The sequence below is a fragment of the Leptodactylus fuscus genome, chromosome 3 (genome assembly GCF_031893055.1).
Source record: "Leptodactylus fuscus isolate aLepFus1 chromosome 3, aLepFus1.hap2, whole genome shotgun sequence".
NCBI classification, from domain to species: domain Eukaryota; kingdom Metazoa; phylum Chordata; class Amphibia; order Anura; family Leptodactylidae; genus Leptodactylus; species Leptodactylus fuscus.
The window spans coordinates 10,846,010-10,865,109 of NC_134267.1; the positions used below are offsets into that span (position 1 = coordinate 10,846,010).

The window sequence follows — 19,100 nt, forward strand, 5'->3', positions numbered from 1 at the left end:
CCAGAGGGCAGAAGATCATGTGAAAATATAATATTTGTGTCATTCTCAAAACTTTTGGCCATGACTGTACATAGTCGTACGGAGACTTACAAGTCATTCCTGCTCTGCTAGGGATGCATATTTTTTAACCAGAATCCCTAGCGGAGCAGGAATGACTTGTAAGTCTCCGCACGCCTATGTAGGCACACACTCTCCCTAATGTGTATGATTATCCCCTGACCCTGGTCTATAGTCTCTCACTCTGCCAAACCAGTATCCCTGCGCTATGCTGAGGAGGCCCAAAAGACCTAAACAGCCCTGTCCATAGCTGGGAATCGGTTCCTTTTGGAATAGAAATACTAATTTGGCAATTAAATCCGCATCATGTCAGTAGGCTTATTAACTGAGTCATGCATGATGTTAAGGGGGCTGTCCCTAGAGGGCGGCATACAGAGGCACTGTTCTCCTAATTACATCCTGGAAAATAGATTTGCATATTTTTTACCCTCTTCTATACAGTCTACGTTCCATAAAAGTGCCGGTGTCGGACTGCCCCACCAGAGTACCAGAGGATCCTTCGGCAGACCCAGACTCTAACACAATCATGATCTAGCAGAAGACACCCAAATTTGAAGGGTACGTTGGTCTATTTCCTAGGAGTTGTAGAAGAATCACTTTATCTGGTGGACCCAAGGAATCTTCCTCTACCACTAACCTCACCCCGTGGCCATAGGTTTTTCATATATATTTTTAGGAATGTTTTATTTTAATACAAATAATACATAAAATATCGAGGGAATAAAACTAATGATGTGTGAACAGTCACTGACAAAGGTTTTGCCTCTTCTCCATAAAATTTTCCAGTTCACTACAATGACAGCCTACAAGAGCGTTAGTTTACAATTACCTGCTCGTACGCTTGTTCCGCTCGACGGTTTGCATCAATAACTTGTCTTTCCAGCTGCTGCATCTGCACAAAAAAATAACAAATGAGTGTTGATAATTTAATGATCATTTCCATAAACTTGCTTTGAAGCCGCGGTAATGGATGGTGACATTATCAATAGTCTTCTAATTGAGATGAAAGGCCTTGTCTGATACCTGCCAGGCATGAAGGCTTATAAAGGACGGCAATTTGAAGTTGGTACAAATGCCAGGAATTGTAAGCCAAATGACCTGAAAATAAGATCAAAATATTTCAGCAAATGTCCAAACCAACAAGATGATTCGGTAAGACGATGTGAAAGAGAAAGACAAGGCAGCTAGGCTATAAGCCAATGGTTGTACAGATCCATACCATGCCATGGGTCCATACCAGGGGTCCTCAAACTTTTTAAACAGGAGGCCAGTTCACTGTCCCTCAGACCATTGGAGGGCCGAAATATAGTTTTAAAAAAAACTATGAACAAATTCCTCTCCACACAATATTAAATGCTCCACAGTAGCCCACCTCCCCATACAATATTAAATACTCCACAGTAGCCCCCCTCCCCACACAGTATTAAATGCTCCATAGTAGCCCCCTCCCCACACAATATTAAATGCTCCACAGTAGCCCCCTCCCCACACAATATTAAATGCTCCACAGTAGCCTCCCCACACACAGTATTAAATGCTCCACAGTAGCCCCCTCCCCACACAATATTAAATGCTCCACAGTAGCCCTCCCCCCGCACAATATTAAATGCTCCACACTAGCCCTCCCCCCACACAATATTAAATGCTCCACTGTAGTCTCCCTCCCCACACAATATTAAATGCTCCGCAGTAGCTCCCTCCCCACACAGTATTAAATGCTCCACAGTAGCCCTCCCCCCACACAGTATTAAATGCTCCACAGTAGCCCCCCTCCCCACACAATATTAAATGCTCCACAGTAGCCCCCCTCCCCACACAGTATTAAATGCTGCACAGTAGCCCCCTTCCCCACACAATATTAAATGCTCCACAGTAGCCCCCCTCCCCACACAGTATTAAATGCTCCACAGTAGCCTCCCCCCACACAATATTAAATGCTCCACAGTAGCCTCCCCCCACACAATATTAAATGCTCCACTGTATCCCACCTCCCCACAAAGTAGTAAATGCTCCACAGTAGCACATGAAGAGTCTATAATACTAGGATCACACTAGCGTTCATGTTTCCGGAAACCCAAAAACGGAAACCCAATCTGCTTAAAAAGTGGTTACCCACTGAAACTCACAGACTATAATGGGGTCTGCCAGGTTTCTATGCGATTTCCATCAACAAAATAGGGAGAGAAAAGTCCTGCTCACATTTTTGAAGCAGAATGGGGAACGGGATCCCAAAACGGAGACCAGGCGCCGTTGTGAACCAAGCCTAAGTCTGTAACACAATACAATGCACCAAAGGGGGCACAAAATGAAAGTGGACAGCGTGCCAACACTAGGTCCATAATACAGACCTATAAAAACCCTGTGTGGCCCAATACAGGGTCGGTGCATGTGGCTTTGAGCCCTTACGTAATTCTGAGCTTGGGTTCCTGCGGGATATACATAAATTTTTTGAAAAATAAATTCCAAAAACGTTTGAAAATGATAAATAGGGCCCTGAAATATTAGAAGGTATAGTACAATGTGTCCAGATGTTTCTCTGCACCTGTTCTTATAAATCTCAGCTCTTATTGTTATGTAATGTCTTATAGTATACAGACACTCTGTTTATCTTTAAGATATACAATGACTTACTTGCTAAGACCTCGTTCATACCATCTATTTACACTTTGGTTTTGCTCTATATTTAGAAGGTCCGATAGACCACATTAGTGTCAGGCAATAGAACACAAGATATGGCCGTATTTTGTAATCTTGCATCTTAAATATGCAGAATATTTTACTCTTGGCCTCTTTTGGCCTGTCCTCCCATTAGAACCCATTAAGTCCTAACAAATAGGTGTCATCAGGGTGGTTATTATGGGTTTCCATGGGCAGAGCAGTCAAGACCCAGGTTTAGTTAATGTTAAAGACCATTTAAGGCTTCTCCTACAAAGAATGGATAGCTGGGTAGGTGAACAAGACAATAAGAAGGCTAATTGCAAGTGAGGGTATATAATAAGTTGACCCAATGTAGTGGGTTGTACTCCAGTCCTTGCCTGTAGGGTGTGCTGGCCCTTTAAGAAACTTTAACTGTGCAGTCTGATCCCAGCCAATCTCCTGCATCTGTGGGCTATTTAAGGCAAATTATTCCACTGAAAGCAAAAAGAATCCTAGATTGTGTGCTGCTAAGGGTTTCCTGACCTTGGATCTGTTTCTCAAACTTGATTCTGTGCTGCCTGCCCTGACCTCTGTCTGGATCATCATGCTGAATTAATTCTGCCTACTTGCCCTGAACTCTGCCTGTCTTTTCATTATGAATTAATTCTGCCTGCCCTGACCTCTACCTGTATTTTCATGGTGAATGAATTCTACCTGCCTTGACCTCTGTCTGGATCATAATGCTGAATGAATTCTTTCTTCCCTGGCCTCAGTCTGGATCATCATGTTGAATGAATTCTGCCTGCCCTGACCTCTGCCTCTATTATCATGATGAATGAATTCTGCCTGCCCTGACCTCTGCCTGTATTATCATGTTGAATGAATTCTGCCTGCCCTGACCTCTGCCTCTATTATCATGATGAATGAATTCTGCCTGCCCTGACCTCTGCCTGTATTATCATGATGAATGAATTCTGCCTACCTTGACCTCTGTCTGGATCATCATGCTGAATGAATTCTACCTGCCCTGACCTCTGCCTGTATTATCGTGATGAATGAATTCTACCTGCCCTGACCTCTGTCTGGATCATCATGATGAATGAATTCTGCCTACCTTGACCTCTGTCTGGACAATCATGCTGAATGAATTCCGCCTGCCCTGACCTTGACCTGTCCACTGACCACATCTCCCTTTGGTGCTGCAGCATCTCTTGACCTGCTTAGGTCAGCCATCACTAACATTGGGACTATTCCTAGAGTTAGCAACCCGGTGGTCCTCTACAAAGGGATCACTTAACACCTCGGGAGTAATCCAAAGTCAAACTGCCTTGCTATATCCATCATAAAAAAAAGTTGTAGAGCCGCTACGTGATAAATGAAATGTAAAATTTTTCCTCTATGGTCACAAGAGTAGCTGAAGAGGTCAGCAGCAGGACTGGACGGTAGCAAGAGGTTCCTCTATCTATTTGGTCACCCACTAGTCCTTCTCTTTTGCTTTCCTAACTATGTAAAAAGACTCTACTTACAGTATATACTTATAGGTCAACGTCTGACCGGCTGTAAAACCTGACTTGGGTTTTACTGTTTTTCTTCAGTAGGGATTCACTTGGCTATGTGAAATGCCAGTATAGTAGCTCACAGAAGGTACTAATTTTCAGCTGGTAGGGAGAATTTAGGGTAATGATCCCTGGGAAAAAAAATATCAAAAATAAACAGTGCAGACAGTAAAAACCCCCGCCCCGTGATCACCATTTACATTCACATTTACCATTCTGAGAACCTCCAGCGTCCTGTATATACACTATATGTGATTGATATTACGGCCTCTTATAGGCTGCACTTTGATAACCTGCCACGTCAGGTTTCGTGACCCTTTAAGTTGGTCTCATGATGTTCACAACTCCTCCTACATGGATATTTTCAGTGGAACACTTTGGGACTGTAATAGATTTTCAGTGAGACAATGCAGAACATTTTATTTTGATACTTAGTATTTACGTAACCAGATCGCAGGCCAAGAAACAAGACTGGACAGTGAGAAAATCACGAAGGAGATGTCGGCCAATGCATATTAAATCCAAATGATCCATGGCCCATCTGGGGCCGCGGCCTCCGCATTCCTTATGGAAGAGATTTTTAAGCTGAAGTTTGTTTGCAACGTTGCAGGTGAAGAATCGGCTTATGACAATTCACATTGGAAAAAATATGTTTTATTTTGGCAAATTAAAGTCTAGCTCTGGTTTGTATGAGCAGCTGACCTGGTCCTAATGCTGCTGGAGGGCCCAAATCTCTCACTAACTTTAACATTCGGCTCATACTCAGGTCCTCAGAACTTGACTAATCTTCATATAGTCTTAAACTCATGCCTAGAATGACGGACAGCACAGCACTAGTGTGAACCTAGCATCAGCTTTCACATGACACCAGAACAATTGTTCCAAGTATAAAATTGAGGGGACAAGAATCTAAAGTGGCCCTCCCGATTGACAACTGCTACATCCAGTGGCGCAACTATGAATGGTGGGGACCCATGGGGAACTTTTGACATGCCCCCATCCGACCGACACCGAAAACCTCGACCAATGGCTCCCTATACACAGTATTATGCGCCACTGTGGACACCCATGAGTATAATAATTGGACAACCAGGGGGCATACCAACATAAAAAACACTGTTACTTACCTATCCCCAGCTCTGCTGCATTCCTTGGTGGTCCGGGACGTCACATGACCCGGGACGTGACTTGACCGGGGATGCATTAGAGTGCAATTACGTTCGGTGACTGCTGCTTGCCTATATGCTAGTCTACACTACACGTAGTCTGAAACACTCCTCTGCTATTTGATTCCACTGTCATGCTTTAACTTGCAGATCACTGTGTTCAGATTGACTTCCACGTCTAAGCAGCAGCTCGCCATGGAAGAGGAAATCACTGACCACTGCAGACAAGGGCACATATTCAGCAGGGTGGTCTCTCACAGCTTTCAATGAATGACTGGCTCTTTTCTGGCAGTGAAGAGGTAGAGCCCTGTTTTATGTCCTGCACCATGTAGTCTTCTTTAGGGTCATTAGCACAGTCTTTCTGTAAGTCTTGGAGGCGGAGATGTTTATGTCTTCATGGTGAGGGTAATTTATTAAGTTTCCTAAGCTTGGGAACAGGGTGAAGTAAATATTAGAAACGTTATTATTTGGTAAGACGGGCCAGAAGCTTGGTCTCTCTGATGTGGTTGGCAAACACAGTCATGGGATGTCCCAAATATGTAACACAATCCCTAAATTGTAAGATACACAGACTGTTTGTGATACAACACCATTCAGCTGTGCGGTGCTGCTACATTGTATCCCAGATGTGTGAAATGGAACTATTATTAGTAAATTGATATTTTCTATATAACAGTGTTCTATATATAAGTTATAAAATAGAGACATTTTTAGGCAAAGCCATTTTGAGTTCATATAGAGTCAGATAGATAAGATAGATAGATAGATAGATAGATAGATAGGAGATAGATAGATAGATAGATAGATAGGAGATAGATAGATAGATAGATAGATAGATTGGAGATAGATAGATAGATAGATAATAGATAGATAGATAGATAGATAGATGATAGATAGATAGATAGATAGATAGATAGATAGATAGATAGATAGGCAATAGATAGATAGATAGATAGGAGATAGATAGATAGGAGATAGCTAGATAGATAGATAGATAGATAGATAGATAGATAGATAGATAGATAGATAGATAGATAGGAGATAGATAGATAGATAGATAGATAGATAGGAGATAGATAGATAGATAGATAGATAATAGATAGATAGGTAGATAGATAGATAGATAGATAATAGATAGATAGGTAGATAGATAGATAGATAGATAGATGATAGATAGATAGATAGATAGATAGATAGGAGATAGATAGATAGATAGATAGATAGGAGATAGATAGATAGATAGGAGATAGATAGATAGATAGATAGGAGATAGATAGATAGATAGATAGATAGATAGGAGATAGATAGATAGATAGATAGATAGATAGGAGATAGATAGATAGATAGGAGATAGATAGATAGATAGATAGATAGATAGATAGGAGATAGATAGATAGATAGGAGATAGATAGATAGATAGATAGATAGGAGATAGATAGATAGATAGGAGATAGATAGATAGATAGATAGGAGATAGATAGATAGATAGATAGATAGATAGGAGATAGATAGATAGATAGATAGATAGATAGATAGGAGATAGATAGGAGATAGATAGACTTCAACATAAGAATAAATACAGAATGTCAACAAAGGACATTTACAGGAACTGACACGTCAAGGGAATAATTTAGCAAAATTGTCCCGTGAAGTTAGAGACAGTCTCCATACATTTAGTGAGACTGGTGGTATATATTATATATGTATACGTGTACGGTGAGATGTCAGGCGACCACTGCCAGGGATAATAACATTGGTTTCCCTGCCGCACAATGAATGTCTCGCTTATATGGCAGTGAATACCAGAGAGACCTGCTGACAGAAGCCTCTTGTCCCGGGGCAGCAGTGTGAAGCAGGTTGGCTGCTCCCCTGTTTGCAGAGAGTTTACTTCCCAGTTGGATCACATTCCCCCTTAGAAGCCGGCGCAGATCTTAAAGTCTATTCTACACAGTCCCTGCATTTATGTGGCAAAAATCCAGGGATGAGGAGGAGTCCATTCACTTTTGTGTACTACATAGTATATTATTACTTAGACTTTGTTCACATTGACCTTTTTTTCCAGTTTGGTTGGAGTTCAGTCCCAAGAAATGGTTCTGAGACTGCAAAAACAGTAGGGATTGTGTCACCTAGTGATCGACTGCAGTTTGTTCAGGAACCTTGTGGCAAGTGTTCCCATTTTTCTAGCACCACCACTGGTGAAATGAAGTATTACAGCAGGTCCATTAAAATCAATTTTGGGGCCACCAGAGAAATCAATGCTCTTTGCAGCCGTTCTCAGTCCTGGTCAGGGGTGTAGCTATAGGGGTACAAAGGTATCAATTGTTACCTGGCTCTGGTCCAAGGCTCTCTACAACACAAGAGTAAAGCAGTACAACATGGTAAAGGGGCCCATTATATATCTTACATGTGGGACCAGGGGCTTCAAGTTACACCTCTGGGTCTGAAGTCTCATTGGACGTCATTTGAAGGAGTCTTTTTCAGTGCTGTAGGTGATCCGACTACAAGTTGTCACGCAGCTTACACCCGTACTATATGTACAGTCCCACAGACCATACATGATCTACTACGAATTCTTGGAAAGGGATAGGCAAATAACTTTGAAAAAGTTAAATTTCTCTAGCGCCACCTTTTGCAAGGTAACCACCTATAGGTCAATGCTAGCTTTTTTTCTAAGAAAACTAATGACATTGACTGGGATTATAACAAAGCCAATCTCTAAAAAAAGCAAGAGAGGTAACTGTTGGGGGTTACTGCCCCTCATCGGTGCGAAGCGCTGATCAAGGAGAACTTTCCTTTCCCAGAATTCCTAGAAGATCATGTATGGTCTGTGATACTATACATATCATATGTTGGCCTGCAATGGTGAATCCCTAAACACACATAGCACCCCGTCTGACCCTCACCTGTGACCTCTCACCTAGCCAAACCAGTAGCCTGCGTCATACTGATGAGAGGCAAAAACCCAACAGCTGTTGTCTATGGATGGGTTTGTCTTCTGTGTGGCTATAACATCAGTCAATGTCTTTCTTAGAAAAGTAGACATTGATCTATAGGGTTCTACCTTCCAAAAGGTGGCGCTAGAGCAAGTTTCCATATTCCTTTTCTAGCTTATATTAGACCAAGATAACTTGAAGAAGACAAAGTCAGGACTCCTGGTGATAATTCTGTTGTACAGCTATTATCCTATTATTCAGTGGAACGGTGAGGGATACGGTGTAGGCGGTGTTCTTACAATAGAACTCGCCTGGTTTGTCGGAAACAGCGCGTTCCATGTACTTTTCTTCCTACTCACACAGTCATCACATCTGTATTGTACCGTTTGCCAATCTGTTCTGGCCAAAACACTGACTCAAGAATATACACACCTCAAGGGTTTATTATCATTGCTGAAAATTGCCAAGACATACAAACACTTCGGTAAAAGTAAAATCTGGAAATATTAGCGTAGGAAACGGTGAAGGAATCATCTGGAAGCAAAAATATGAGAATATTGGAATGCAACGTTGTGACCATTTGTATTCCGATTAAAATTTTGCAAAAATTTTGCAAAAACAAGACTTGACTAAAAGTATCCCGCCATTATCTGTCTATAACTGACCTATTTATCGCCATCATTATGGGAATATATAAATTCTATGTAGTCTGATCCTAAATCCATGCTGCAGGATCAGACTACGCAGGGTTTGTTACTATGGGGTCATGGGGAAGTTGTGGGACACGTGGGGCCTGAGTTACCAGATTTCAATACAGACAACCATAATGCAGAGAGGGGACACTTTAGGCGCCGATTCCAAAGCCAAGCGAGAGCATTTGCAACCATCAGTATGTAAATCTGTTCTATTTGGCCCCGCCCCTGGTGCACTTGCAGGCTGATGGATATATCCATAAAAAGATGATTATCTCTGCAACGTTGCATCGGATTGCTTCTATTAACGGGTCCTACAGAGTGATGTGTATATCACTTCTCCTTCCATTACATAGAGATGGATGGGACATGAGTAATAGTAAGCATGCCCAAAAAAGGTCCACGGTGATCCTACAACAACACCCCAATGTCCCTACGACTGGTGGCAATGAATGTTCAACAATTAGGGTTGAGCCGATCTTGAGATTTCAGGATCGTTTTTAAAATCCGATTTTCGATCCAGCCGATCCCGATCGTGAAGTTTGCTCTATTGCCGATCAGAATCCGATCTTTTCAAATCCCCATCACTCAACCAAACCGATGGCCAGTAGCCAAGCATTGTGGGAACTAACGTGACACCTCGATCGGGATCAGAATTCTGATCGCGATCATGAAATTTACTCGATCGCCAGTCAGAATCCGATCGCTCAACCGCATCAACAATCTCCTATGCTTAGTTAAGCAGTAAGCCACCAATCTGTACAACCCCAAATTACCCCCGAATCTGCATGTTTGGCGATACGCCCGGATGACGCCGTCTCACCATGTGTGGCCTTGTTCAGTCCTCTGCCAATAGTATATTAATCTTTTTTGGAGAGGGAGTGAACATAATACATAATGTCTTCTAACGCTGGATCCAACATTCTTATCATCTAATGCCGAAAACATTTAGGTTTGTTTGAACTGAACCGTTGGGTCTGCTACTTTTCTGGGAACTCTGACAAATGGAGGAATGTGCCATGTGTAACTGTCGGCCGGGTGTTCTCCCGCCTGTGATGATAGCGAAGAGAAATAACGCAGCCCCTTTCTGACACGTCCTTTGTGCCAGAGCTCTGGCAAGTAGATTCCTGATCTTCTGATGCCTCGCTGACTTTCTTTCGTTTGCTCTCGGGAACTCGATCATCACCCACATAGTTCTGCAATGTGTTTTGGGTAAATAACAGGATGGCGGCCCCGTCTTTGCTATCGCCTGTCACATACGCTACAGTCGGAAAACTCTTTATGACGCTTTAAGTCACCGATCGCTGGATATTGTCATTGGTGACTCATGGAAAACACAACATTTGGGACGATGATCAAATCCTGTGAATAGTTGAGGTCTCTGGAGGGGAGTTTACTTACTATGGAGGACAAATTGCCAAAAGGGGAAATTTGGAAACTAAATCTGGCCTGGCTTTTAGAAACTCTGTCCACCCAATATTAGTCATCGCCATTTGCATAGTTATTCTTAATACATCTGTACAATTTCCTATATCTACCTACCCTTTGGGAATAGTATGACTACCAGATGCATACAGGCTGTTAGTGTAGGGCTTGGAACATGCAGATTATTTGGAGACGAGTTTAGGTCAATAGGAAAATGCAGGATAGGGAAGACAAAAACCATCAATTTTTGAGACTCACTCATTCACATGCAATACCAGGATCCTGCACCGATCAGCTGATCAGGTTGCCTCCTGATGTTGGAAGCTATTGCACTGGACAAGGCTCCTATTCCAGCATGGACAAGGCTCCAGTATGGTGTTGGCACCAGAGTACTGCAGTCCTGCACCTCTGTACTAGAAGCAACCGGATCAGCTGAGAGGTGTGTGGTCCGGATGTTGGACCTCCACTGATCAGAAATGGACGACCTGTGCTGTGGTTAGGTCATCAGTATTAAAAAAAAAAAAAAAAATACTTGTAGATCAGAAGACCCCTTTAAGTCCTGGCCTGAACCGCCTCTTGTTCTTATACTACCCTGTCCCTAAATGAAGTAGGACTGCCTGCATTGATTTGTAAGCCATGTCCCTCTTCAGCTTAGGATATGCCAAAATTTGCAGGGGCTGTTTCAGAAATTTAGGTAAAAATTTGGGACAGTTGGTAACTATGTGAAAGGCCCTTAATTTGCACCATCCTTAGTGAACCACGGCACCCCCTAAACTGCTTTCTACACGACTTGGTATTGGATCAACTTGGACCGCTTCTGTCAATTTTCCATTGGGAACCTTGAACCTCCTTCCATTGGGTACTGGGAACCTTTTTAGTACCTGCTAAGAGCAGGAAAGTCATGTGTTCAAACACTGCTCAGTGGATTGGTCCCCACGTAAACCAACTACATAAGATAGGCAAATGTCATGGTCTCCAAACCAGGTTGAGTCAAGATGAAGTGAAGCGGGTCAATGCAGTATTATACGGCGGAAAAGTGGCCAAAGGCTAGACTCACATCTGTGCCAGGCGCTACGATGTTTGGGTCTGCCAGGGTACCCGAGTGACGGAGAACTGTTTTAGCGGTTACACACGGATTTCAGTTTTGCAGGACTTTTCTCTCCACCGATATTTGGCAGTTTTGTCAATGGAGAACTTAGCCTAACTTTTTTAGAATTTGGGTCTCTGAGCCCTCTCTCCCTGGGTCTGTTATGTTCCAATAATAGCACATAGAGCGCCATCTAACCGCTCTGCTTATCGCTACTGATTAGGAACCTCCATTGTCCGAAGCGGTGAAAAGACAATGATAAAACTCAGGCGGACGACCAAGAAAGAAGACAGATAACAAAAACGACAACTGACAGGACCTGGAAAGTCTGTGTTTGTGCTGAGGAATATGGTCACCCAGTATCTGGCACTTATCAGTGCGGGTTATTTTAAGCAGTTTGTAAATTCAGCTGTATTTTGGGTGTCAGGGCAGTGTCAGACAAGGACGGTATTTCAGATGCTTCCTGACTTCAGACATCTATTACATCACCCATAAGGGCTTTTCCAAATCTCATAAATATTTGGGCCACTTCCATAGTTTTGCAAGGAGAGCTCCGCACATATAGACAAACACCTCCCCATTCATCCTTGGCATGGAGTGGCCGTCTGATGCCGCCTCAACTGGCTGGATAGGAGTCAGGGGAACACCATTTTACAAAAATTTGTCAAGCTCAGAATTGGAATAAGTGGATTTTTCCGGGGCCCTGATAGACATGAAGGGAGAGAGCCCTGCACATGTGCTACCACCTTTCATCCCCAGCCTGGATGTCACAGTGGAAGCGCACCACTCTTGGTGAACCAAGTGTTCGCAGCTCAGTCCCATTCAAGTGAACGAGATGAGCTGCAACCACTACACAATGTATAGCACGATATGCAGTGGCCTCTTCAAACAGCTGATCGTGAAGGTGCTAGGTGTTCCCTGCCTACCAATCTGACATTACAGTCCTGGAAAATCCCTTTCAGATGCAGCTTATTTTCACCTTCAGGACATGTCTAATATTTTTTGACAGTTTATTCCATACATCACATTTTATATACTTTTTTTTTTTGTCCAACAAACTTGCACTTCTATAATAATAATGCAATAATAAAATTAAAATCATGCAAGTAAAATCCATCTATATCTGGTGGATGATTGGTTGGGCACAATAACAGTGACCATGTTGTGATTTTTGTCCTATGTCACTTGACGCCGATTACAAAGGAATTTTGCACCGTGTCCTCAGTAGTAGTAGCCCTGCACCCTGCACCCTCTCACAGCCTCCTTTTGTTACTGTAGCTGTGCAGGCTCTGGTGTGACTCCTCTATATGATTAGTCGGGGCTGTCCTGCACATTCCACAGCCCCATTATCCCAAGGCGCTCGCCACAATGTTGCCAGGTCGCTCTCTCTACAGATGAAAGGGAATCCCTAGCACCAGTGTGACGACTGCCAAAATTCCAAGGTGACCCTGTCATAATCGGCAGCACAAATTCCTTTTGATGGGTCTCTCGAGGAATTTTTGAAGTTTTTGACTTAGACAAAAGTTCAAGTGTTACTTTTTTTTGTTACTTGGCTTATTCGTGACACGACCGCAATCGACTTAATCCGAGGCTTTCTAATGATTTCCTTGAGAACTAGTTATAGGCGGCCGTGGACACAGCGCTATTCACATGGATGTTCCTACAAGCATATTATAGAAAGATTCGGAACCACAAAAAGAGGGAAATTGTGCAGTGTGTGAAAATGAAGCTTTGTATTATTATTCGCATACCTAATGTATACGGTATTGCAGGCCGTGATGTGGACACAACAAAGTATTGTGCAATACGGGGAGGATTTACTAATCCTGTATACTAGTTAGGCTCTATTCACATATGATTGCATGTGGACCTGCTGAATGGACTACCAAACGCATTGTCAAGCAGTATACAGTGAAAGCACATGGACCCCATAGACTATAATGGAGTCCTTGTGCTTTTTGCAGGGTCTCTGCACAAATCAAAGTAGATTGTGAAGTACTTTTCTGTCTGCATGTTCCGTGCGGAAAGCACGTGGACCCCATTATAGTCTATGGGGTCCATGTGCTTTCACTGCACACCGCTTGCCAATGCGTTCGGTAGTCTGTTTAGAGGGGTCCCCATGCGGACTCCCCGAACAGATTACCGATGCAGATATGAACGAGGCCTAACTACAAAATCTAAAGATGTTCATCATTGACATCTTTACTTGGGCTAATTCCCAATAATTGACCCCATAACTGTCTTGTGTAAAGGGCTTTAAAGTGTACCCGAAATTAAGAATCAACTTTCCATGAATGAATAGTACAAGTGAATAGGAGAAACTTTGTAATACATTTAATTAAAGAAACCTGTTTCCTTCTCCACTTATCAAGCTATGTTACTCCATACATAGAAGTCTATGGAGAGGGGACTCTGCTGGACACACAAATAACTGCAGCTGTCATGTGACACTACTATGTCTTTCAAGATAAGACTAAGAATAAGACAATAAATCGATTCATTACAGCCTTCTCCTCGCCCTCTCCTCTCCATAGACCTCTGTCTATACAGATAAGTGAAGATAAGGAGAAGAGCAGCCTAATACATGGAGAAGGAAACAGATTTCTTACATAAGATATATTACAAAGTTTCTTATATTCGCCTATACTATTCATTTTCACGAAAGTTCTTATATAATTGGAGGCACCCTTTAAGTCTACACAGTGAAAATAGCCGTTTGCGTTGGATGGAACAATTTTCGGATCTGAAGATCTTGTGATATTTACAAGGCGCAGAAGCTGCCAATTTATTTCCCTTTTTACCGCTGTATCAAAGTTTTATGGAATTATAAACTCGGAGCCTCCCAAGAATCCCGGTGCTGGAGTCTTGGACGTTCTCAGGTCTTTTATCTAAACTGTTTTCATTCTTCTGCACATCTATATATAGAAGGATTCGGCAGCCTTGACATTAATGAGTAACCATAAGCACTTTCTGTTTTAGTTTTTTCTGCAGTGGGGGCTGAGACGGCAGGGTCGGGCGTCCTGCCAAATGTGGGGGGGCATACAGAGTTGGCATTTAGGCAGGGTGCTGGCTTAGCTCACGGGCTGCAGAGACTGGGGAAGGTCAGATGAGATGGGCTGAACTTTTCCTTTAATAATTAACTTACATTGGAATTTCTCGTTACAGTCATTTTGGGCACTTTGGCTTTTAGATAAAATCTGTTCACGTTACGTTGGGGCAACTTTGAAATATAGAGACAGTTTGTGTGGCCCGCTGTATGTTCATCGCTCTTGCTAGCACTTGTCCGCCTTTCCGAGGACTCATTAATATCACCTTGAACTTAGCACTTACATGAAGAAGTTAGATAAATACAAAAGGGTCTTTTTTAAATATAGAAATAGCGCCACTCCTGTCCAAAGGCGATGTTGGGTATTGCACCCCGGTTACATTCACGTGAGTTAAATGGGAATACCTTGGAAGATTTGTTCTGGTTTCCTATGGTTCCGTCCAAAGACTAGTTTTGGGACAAATTTGTTTGGAAGTGCAATTATTATGCCCGGGGGTATCTGAACACCCCGGAGTATAATAAGTGGAGGGGCAGAAACATAAAAAACAGCTGTACTCACCTCTCATGGGCATCCACTTGGTGTCTAGCACTCAGGGTCCTGCTCCAATCTTGTGGCCTCAGCGGTCCCAATGGATGCGCCGCGCATTGACATCATGACTAATGCAGGGGTAGGCAACCTTCGGCACTCCAGCTGTTGTAAAACTACAACTCTCAGCATGCATACTTGCTCCGCTGTTCATGGAAGTGAATGGAGCATGTTGGGAGTTGTAGTTTCACAGCAGCTGGAGTGCAGAAGGTTGCTGACCCCAAGCATCATGTCGGCGCACCTCATGTTATTGGGCCTGAGCGATCCCCCGAGGCATGTGACGCCACTCAGGAGGCCACAAGAGGAGCCCATTGACCTCCATATTACCAGCGCTTATTTCCTATACAGTGCTTTGGACTTGTGCACACTTAGCCTCTGCATTGCTGCATTTTTATAGACTTACTAAGAATTGACTCAGAAATACAATTTGCTAAACAGATGATAAATCTCAGAGAAGAGATGGTTCCCTCCATTACCCCTTAAAATAACATCCACTATGTTTTCCTTTTAGGAATCCCACAAGCCCGGACAAGAAATCCCGCTGCAATTGTGAGGAACTCGAAGAATAAGGGCAGGATGACATTGGAATTAGAGCGCATCATTGTTTCCTGTCTTCTGAAGACACATCCAATTAAAGAAAACCATATTTGCTGGGTCTTGAAAGAAATGTACAATACAGAGATATCTTATACATACCGACATATAGTACAAAAAATCATTATTCTTGTTTATTTCTCAATTTATTTTGCATCAATTTAACTCAAAGGGAATTTATTACAAATATGTTTTTACTTTTTTAATTCTTTTATTGCTACTCTTTTTAATTTCTAATTGTGGATTCTTTTTATCCTATTTTCTGTACATGATTATGGAGGCAGCCATCTTGCCTGAGCTGCTGTTAACAGCATTTAGAGATATGCTTTACAGCAGCCACATAGACCAGAGAGATATGCTTTACAGCAGCAACATAGACCATGGAGATATGCTTTACAGCAGCCCCATAGAGATATGCTTTACAGCAGCCACATAGGCCATAGAGATATGCTTTACAGCAGCCACATAGACCATAGAGATATGCTTTACAGCAGCCCCATAGAGATATGCTTTACCGCAGTCACATAGACCATAGAGATATGCTTTACAGCAGCCCCATAGACCATAGAGATATGCTTTACAGCAGACCCATAGAGATATGCTTTACAGAAGCCACGTAGGCCATAGAGATATACTTTACAGCAGTCCCATAGACCATAGAGATATGCTTTACAGCAGTCCCATAGACCATAGAGATATGCTTTACAGCAGCCCCATAGACCATAGAGATATGCTTTACAGCAGCCCCATACACCATAGAGATATGCTTTACAGCAGCCACATAGACCATAGAGATATACTTTACAGCAGTCCCATAGACCATAGAGATATGCTTTACAGCAGCCGCATAGACCATAGAGATATGCTTTACAGCAGTCCCATAGACCATAGAGATATGCTTTAAAGCAGCCACATAGACCATAGAGATATGCTTTACAGCAGTCCCATAGACCATAGAGATATGCTTTACAGTAGTCCCATGGACTATAGAGATATGCTTTACAGCAGTCCCATAGAACACAGAGATATGCTTTACAGCAGCCACATAGACCATAGAGATATGCTTTACAGCAGCCACATAGACCATAGAGATATGATTTACAGCAGTCCCATAGACCATAGAGATATGCTTTAAAGCAGCCACATAGACCATATGATCAATAGTCTGGATCAGTTCATTGATGTCAAGGTATATCACATATTGGCCTGCATCTAATGCCAGTACAAATTTAAAGTGAACTGGTCACCAGGTCTGAAAAGCCCAATGACATCCATCATCTGATCGGCGCTGTCACCCTGAGCATTCTGGTGCTTTGTTTGTAACCAAATCTGTTCAGCCATTCCAAAGATATAAGCCCTGTTGGTGTTGATGCAGATTAGAATCTATTTGTCAAGTAGGTGGTAACACTGCATGACATATAGCACACAGAGTCTCTACCTCCAGAAAAACCACACTCTTCCACCCACTTGTCTAGTATACCCTGAATTGCAGGTCCTATATCTTTGGAATAGCTGATCGGATATGGATAAACAAAACACCAACATGCTCAGGGTAATAGTGCCAATCAGATGATGTACGTCATTGGATTTTTCAGAACTAGAGATCGGTGTGACGGTCTTCTTTAATATTAATGATGTATCGGTATTATGTATAGTACTATTATTGGATTACTAAGCGCATGAGGCTTTTGTTTAGCGACTTTCTTTAGGTATTGTTTGAGTTGTATGGCGGCACTATGTAACACTTACTTAGAAACTGTATAATATGTCATTTTTGCAGTGTGTAGAGGTGTCGGTACCATATGGCGGAATTATTTATTATTTATTTAGGACACCACACTGTACGGTACGATTATGTCTGCACTGCATGACGGTATGCTATATGGCGGGATGCCAACAGAAGGATCTGCCCAGGGCACGAGCCAATGTAAGGACGACTCTGCTGTTCTTTATGTTTTAGTAAAAAGGAGGAAATATTCTTGTTGCCAAAATCAAATAAATTATTCCATAGGGGCGCTGTGTCCCCCTATCATCTGTCCGGCGTGGTCACCGCTTTTGGCGACACTTCTGCCCAGGTCAATGACCTCAGCTGCAGGGTTTCGTGACTTCCGCTATCTGTCTCGGGGGTGTGATGTGGAGCTATTTTAATAGATCTATTTTTGTTTATGCGGTTCCGCTAGATTTTTTCCTCACTATAATTACATGTTCCTGCGCACTATTGATTTATATGGCGCTCATGTTTACACAGCTACAGATTGTATCAGGAATGTTAACCCCTTAACCACTAGGTCTCAAGACAATATTGATTTTCTTTGGATACTTATTTTATTTTGATATGTAGAATTTTAGATGATTTTCGATTCTTCTAACCACAGCTGACGTTGCCCATGTTGTGGTCTGATAGGTTTATCTTAAAGAATCACTGCAGGACGACTTAAAGTTATAGTTGTAGGCACAGGTTCAGTTTTCTGCCCGTTGTCCCCCTTAGCTGGACTTCTGTTCACTTCAACGTGGTCAGATGGTGCCCTGTGTAGAGTTTCTTCTCATGTCCTGACTTTATATTACATTAGTGACTAAATAATAGTGTCATAGGGTGTCCAAAAAGAGTTGCAATACGGTGTCCTAAAAACACTGCCATAGCAGCCACCTAGGGAGTTGGGTATGAACTTCTCCGAAAATAAGCTGAATCTTTACCATAGGGTCGGTCATCAAGTGTGGAACTGGGGTTGCAAGCTCCAAGTGCCCAGGCCATCTGCACCCCTCAATGACAAGAGAGGTGCAACTGCCCAGGTTGTACATTTTATAAATATAGTACCATGCAAAAGTTTTAGTCAGGTGTACAGAACATTCTGCAATGCATTCTTACTTTGCAGCATTTTTTCCAGACCTGCTCAAAACTTTTGTACAGTGCTGTCCTTGTCAAAATTTCAGGGTGGGTGTCTGGGAGAACAGCACTTGTGCAACATCATGCCCCCCTATTGGTGAGGCCACAACCCCTTTGAGGATGTGATATGCCCCCTTTTTTAGCATGTCATGCCCCTTTTTTGAGATTTTAGCATGTTCCTTTGCTGTTCGCATCCCCTTTTTATGACTTGACCTGCACATAATTTGGCCACATCACATACTAAATGACAGCGGGCCTTGCGGATGTGCGAGCATTTCACAGACCAGAAGTTTTGCTGACTTTTATGGGAATGTCACCCCTATTTTCTGGGAGCATTGACATCGCTCTGGTCTAAGCTTGTACTACCGAACACCATATTGTTTGTAGCAGCGGTGCAGGTTACAGTCTTGTCCCTTTACTGGTATATGCCAGAAAAA

The 19,100-nt window shown here is 42.6% G+C and overlaps 1 protein-coding gene across 2 annotated transcripts in view; it reads right to left on the reverse strand.

Moving 5' to 3' along the window:
* PLEKHH2 (pleckstrin homology, MyTH4 and FERM domain containing H2) overlaps positions 1-19,100 on the reverse strand; it is a 98,061-nt gene that overhangs the window by 59,452 nt on the left and 19,509 nt on the right. For both annotated transcript variants that reach the window (XM_075267013.1, XM_075267014.1), the window contains one exon: positions 887-949. In XM_075267013.1, the coding sequence (XP_075123114.1) occupies positions 887-949 (63 nt within the window). The remainder of the gene's footprint in view (positions 1-886; positions 950-19,100) is intronic.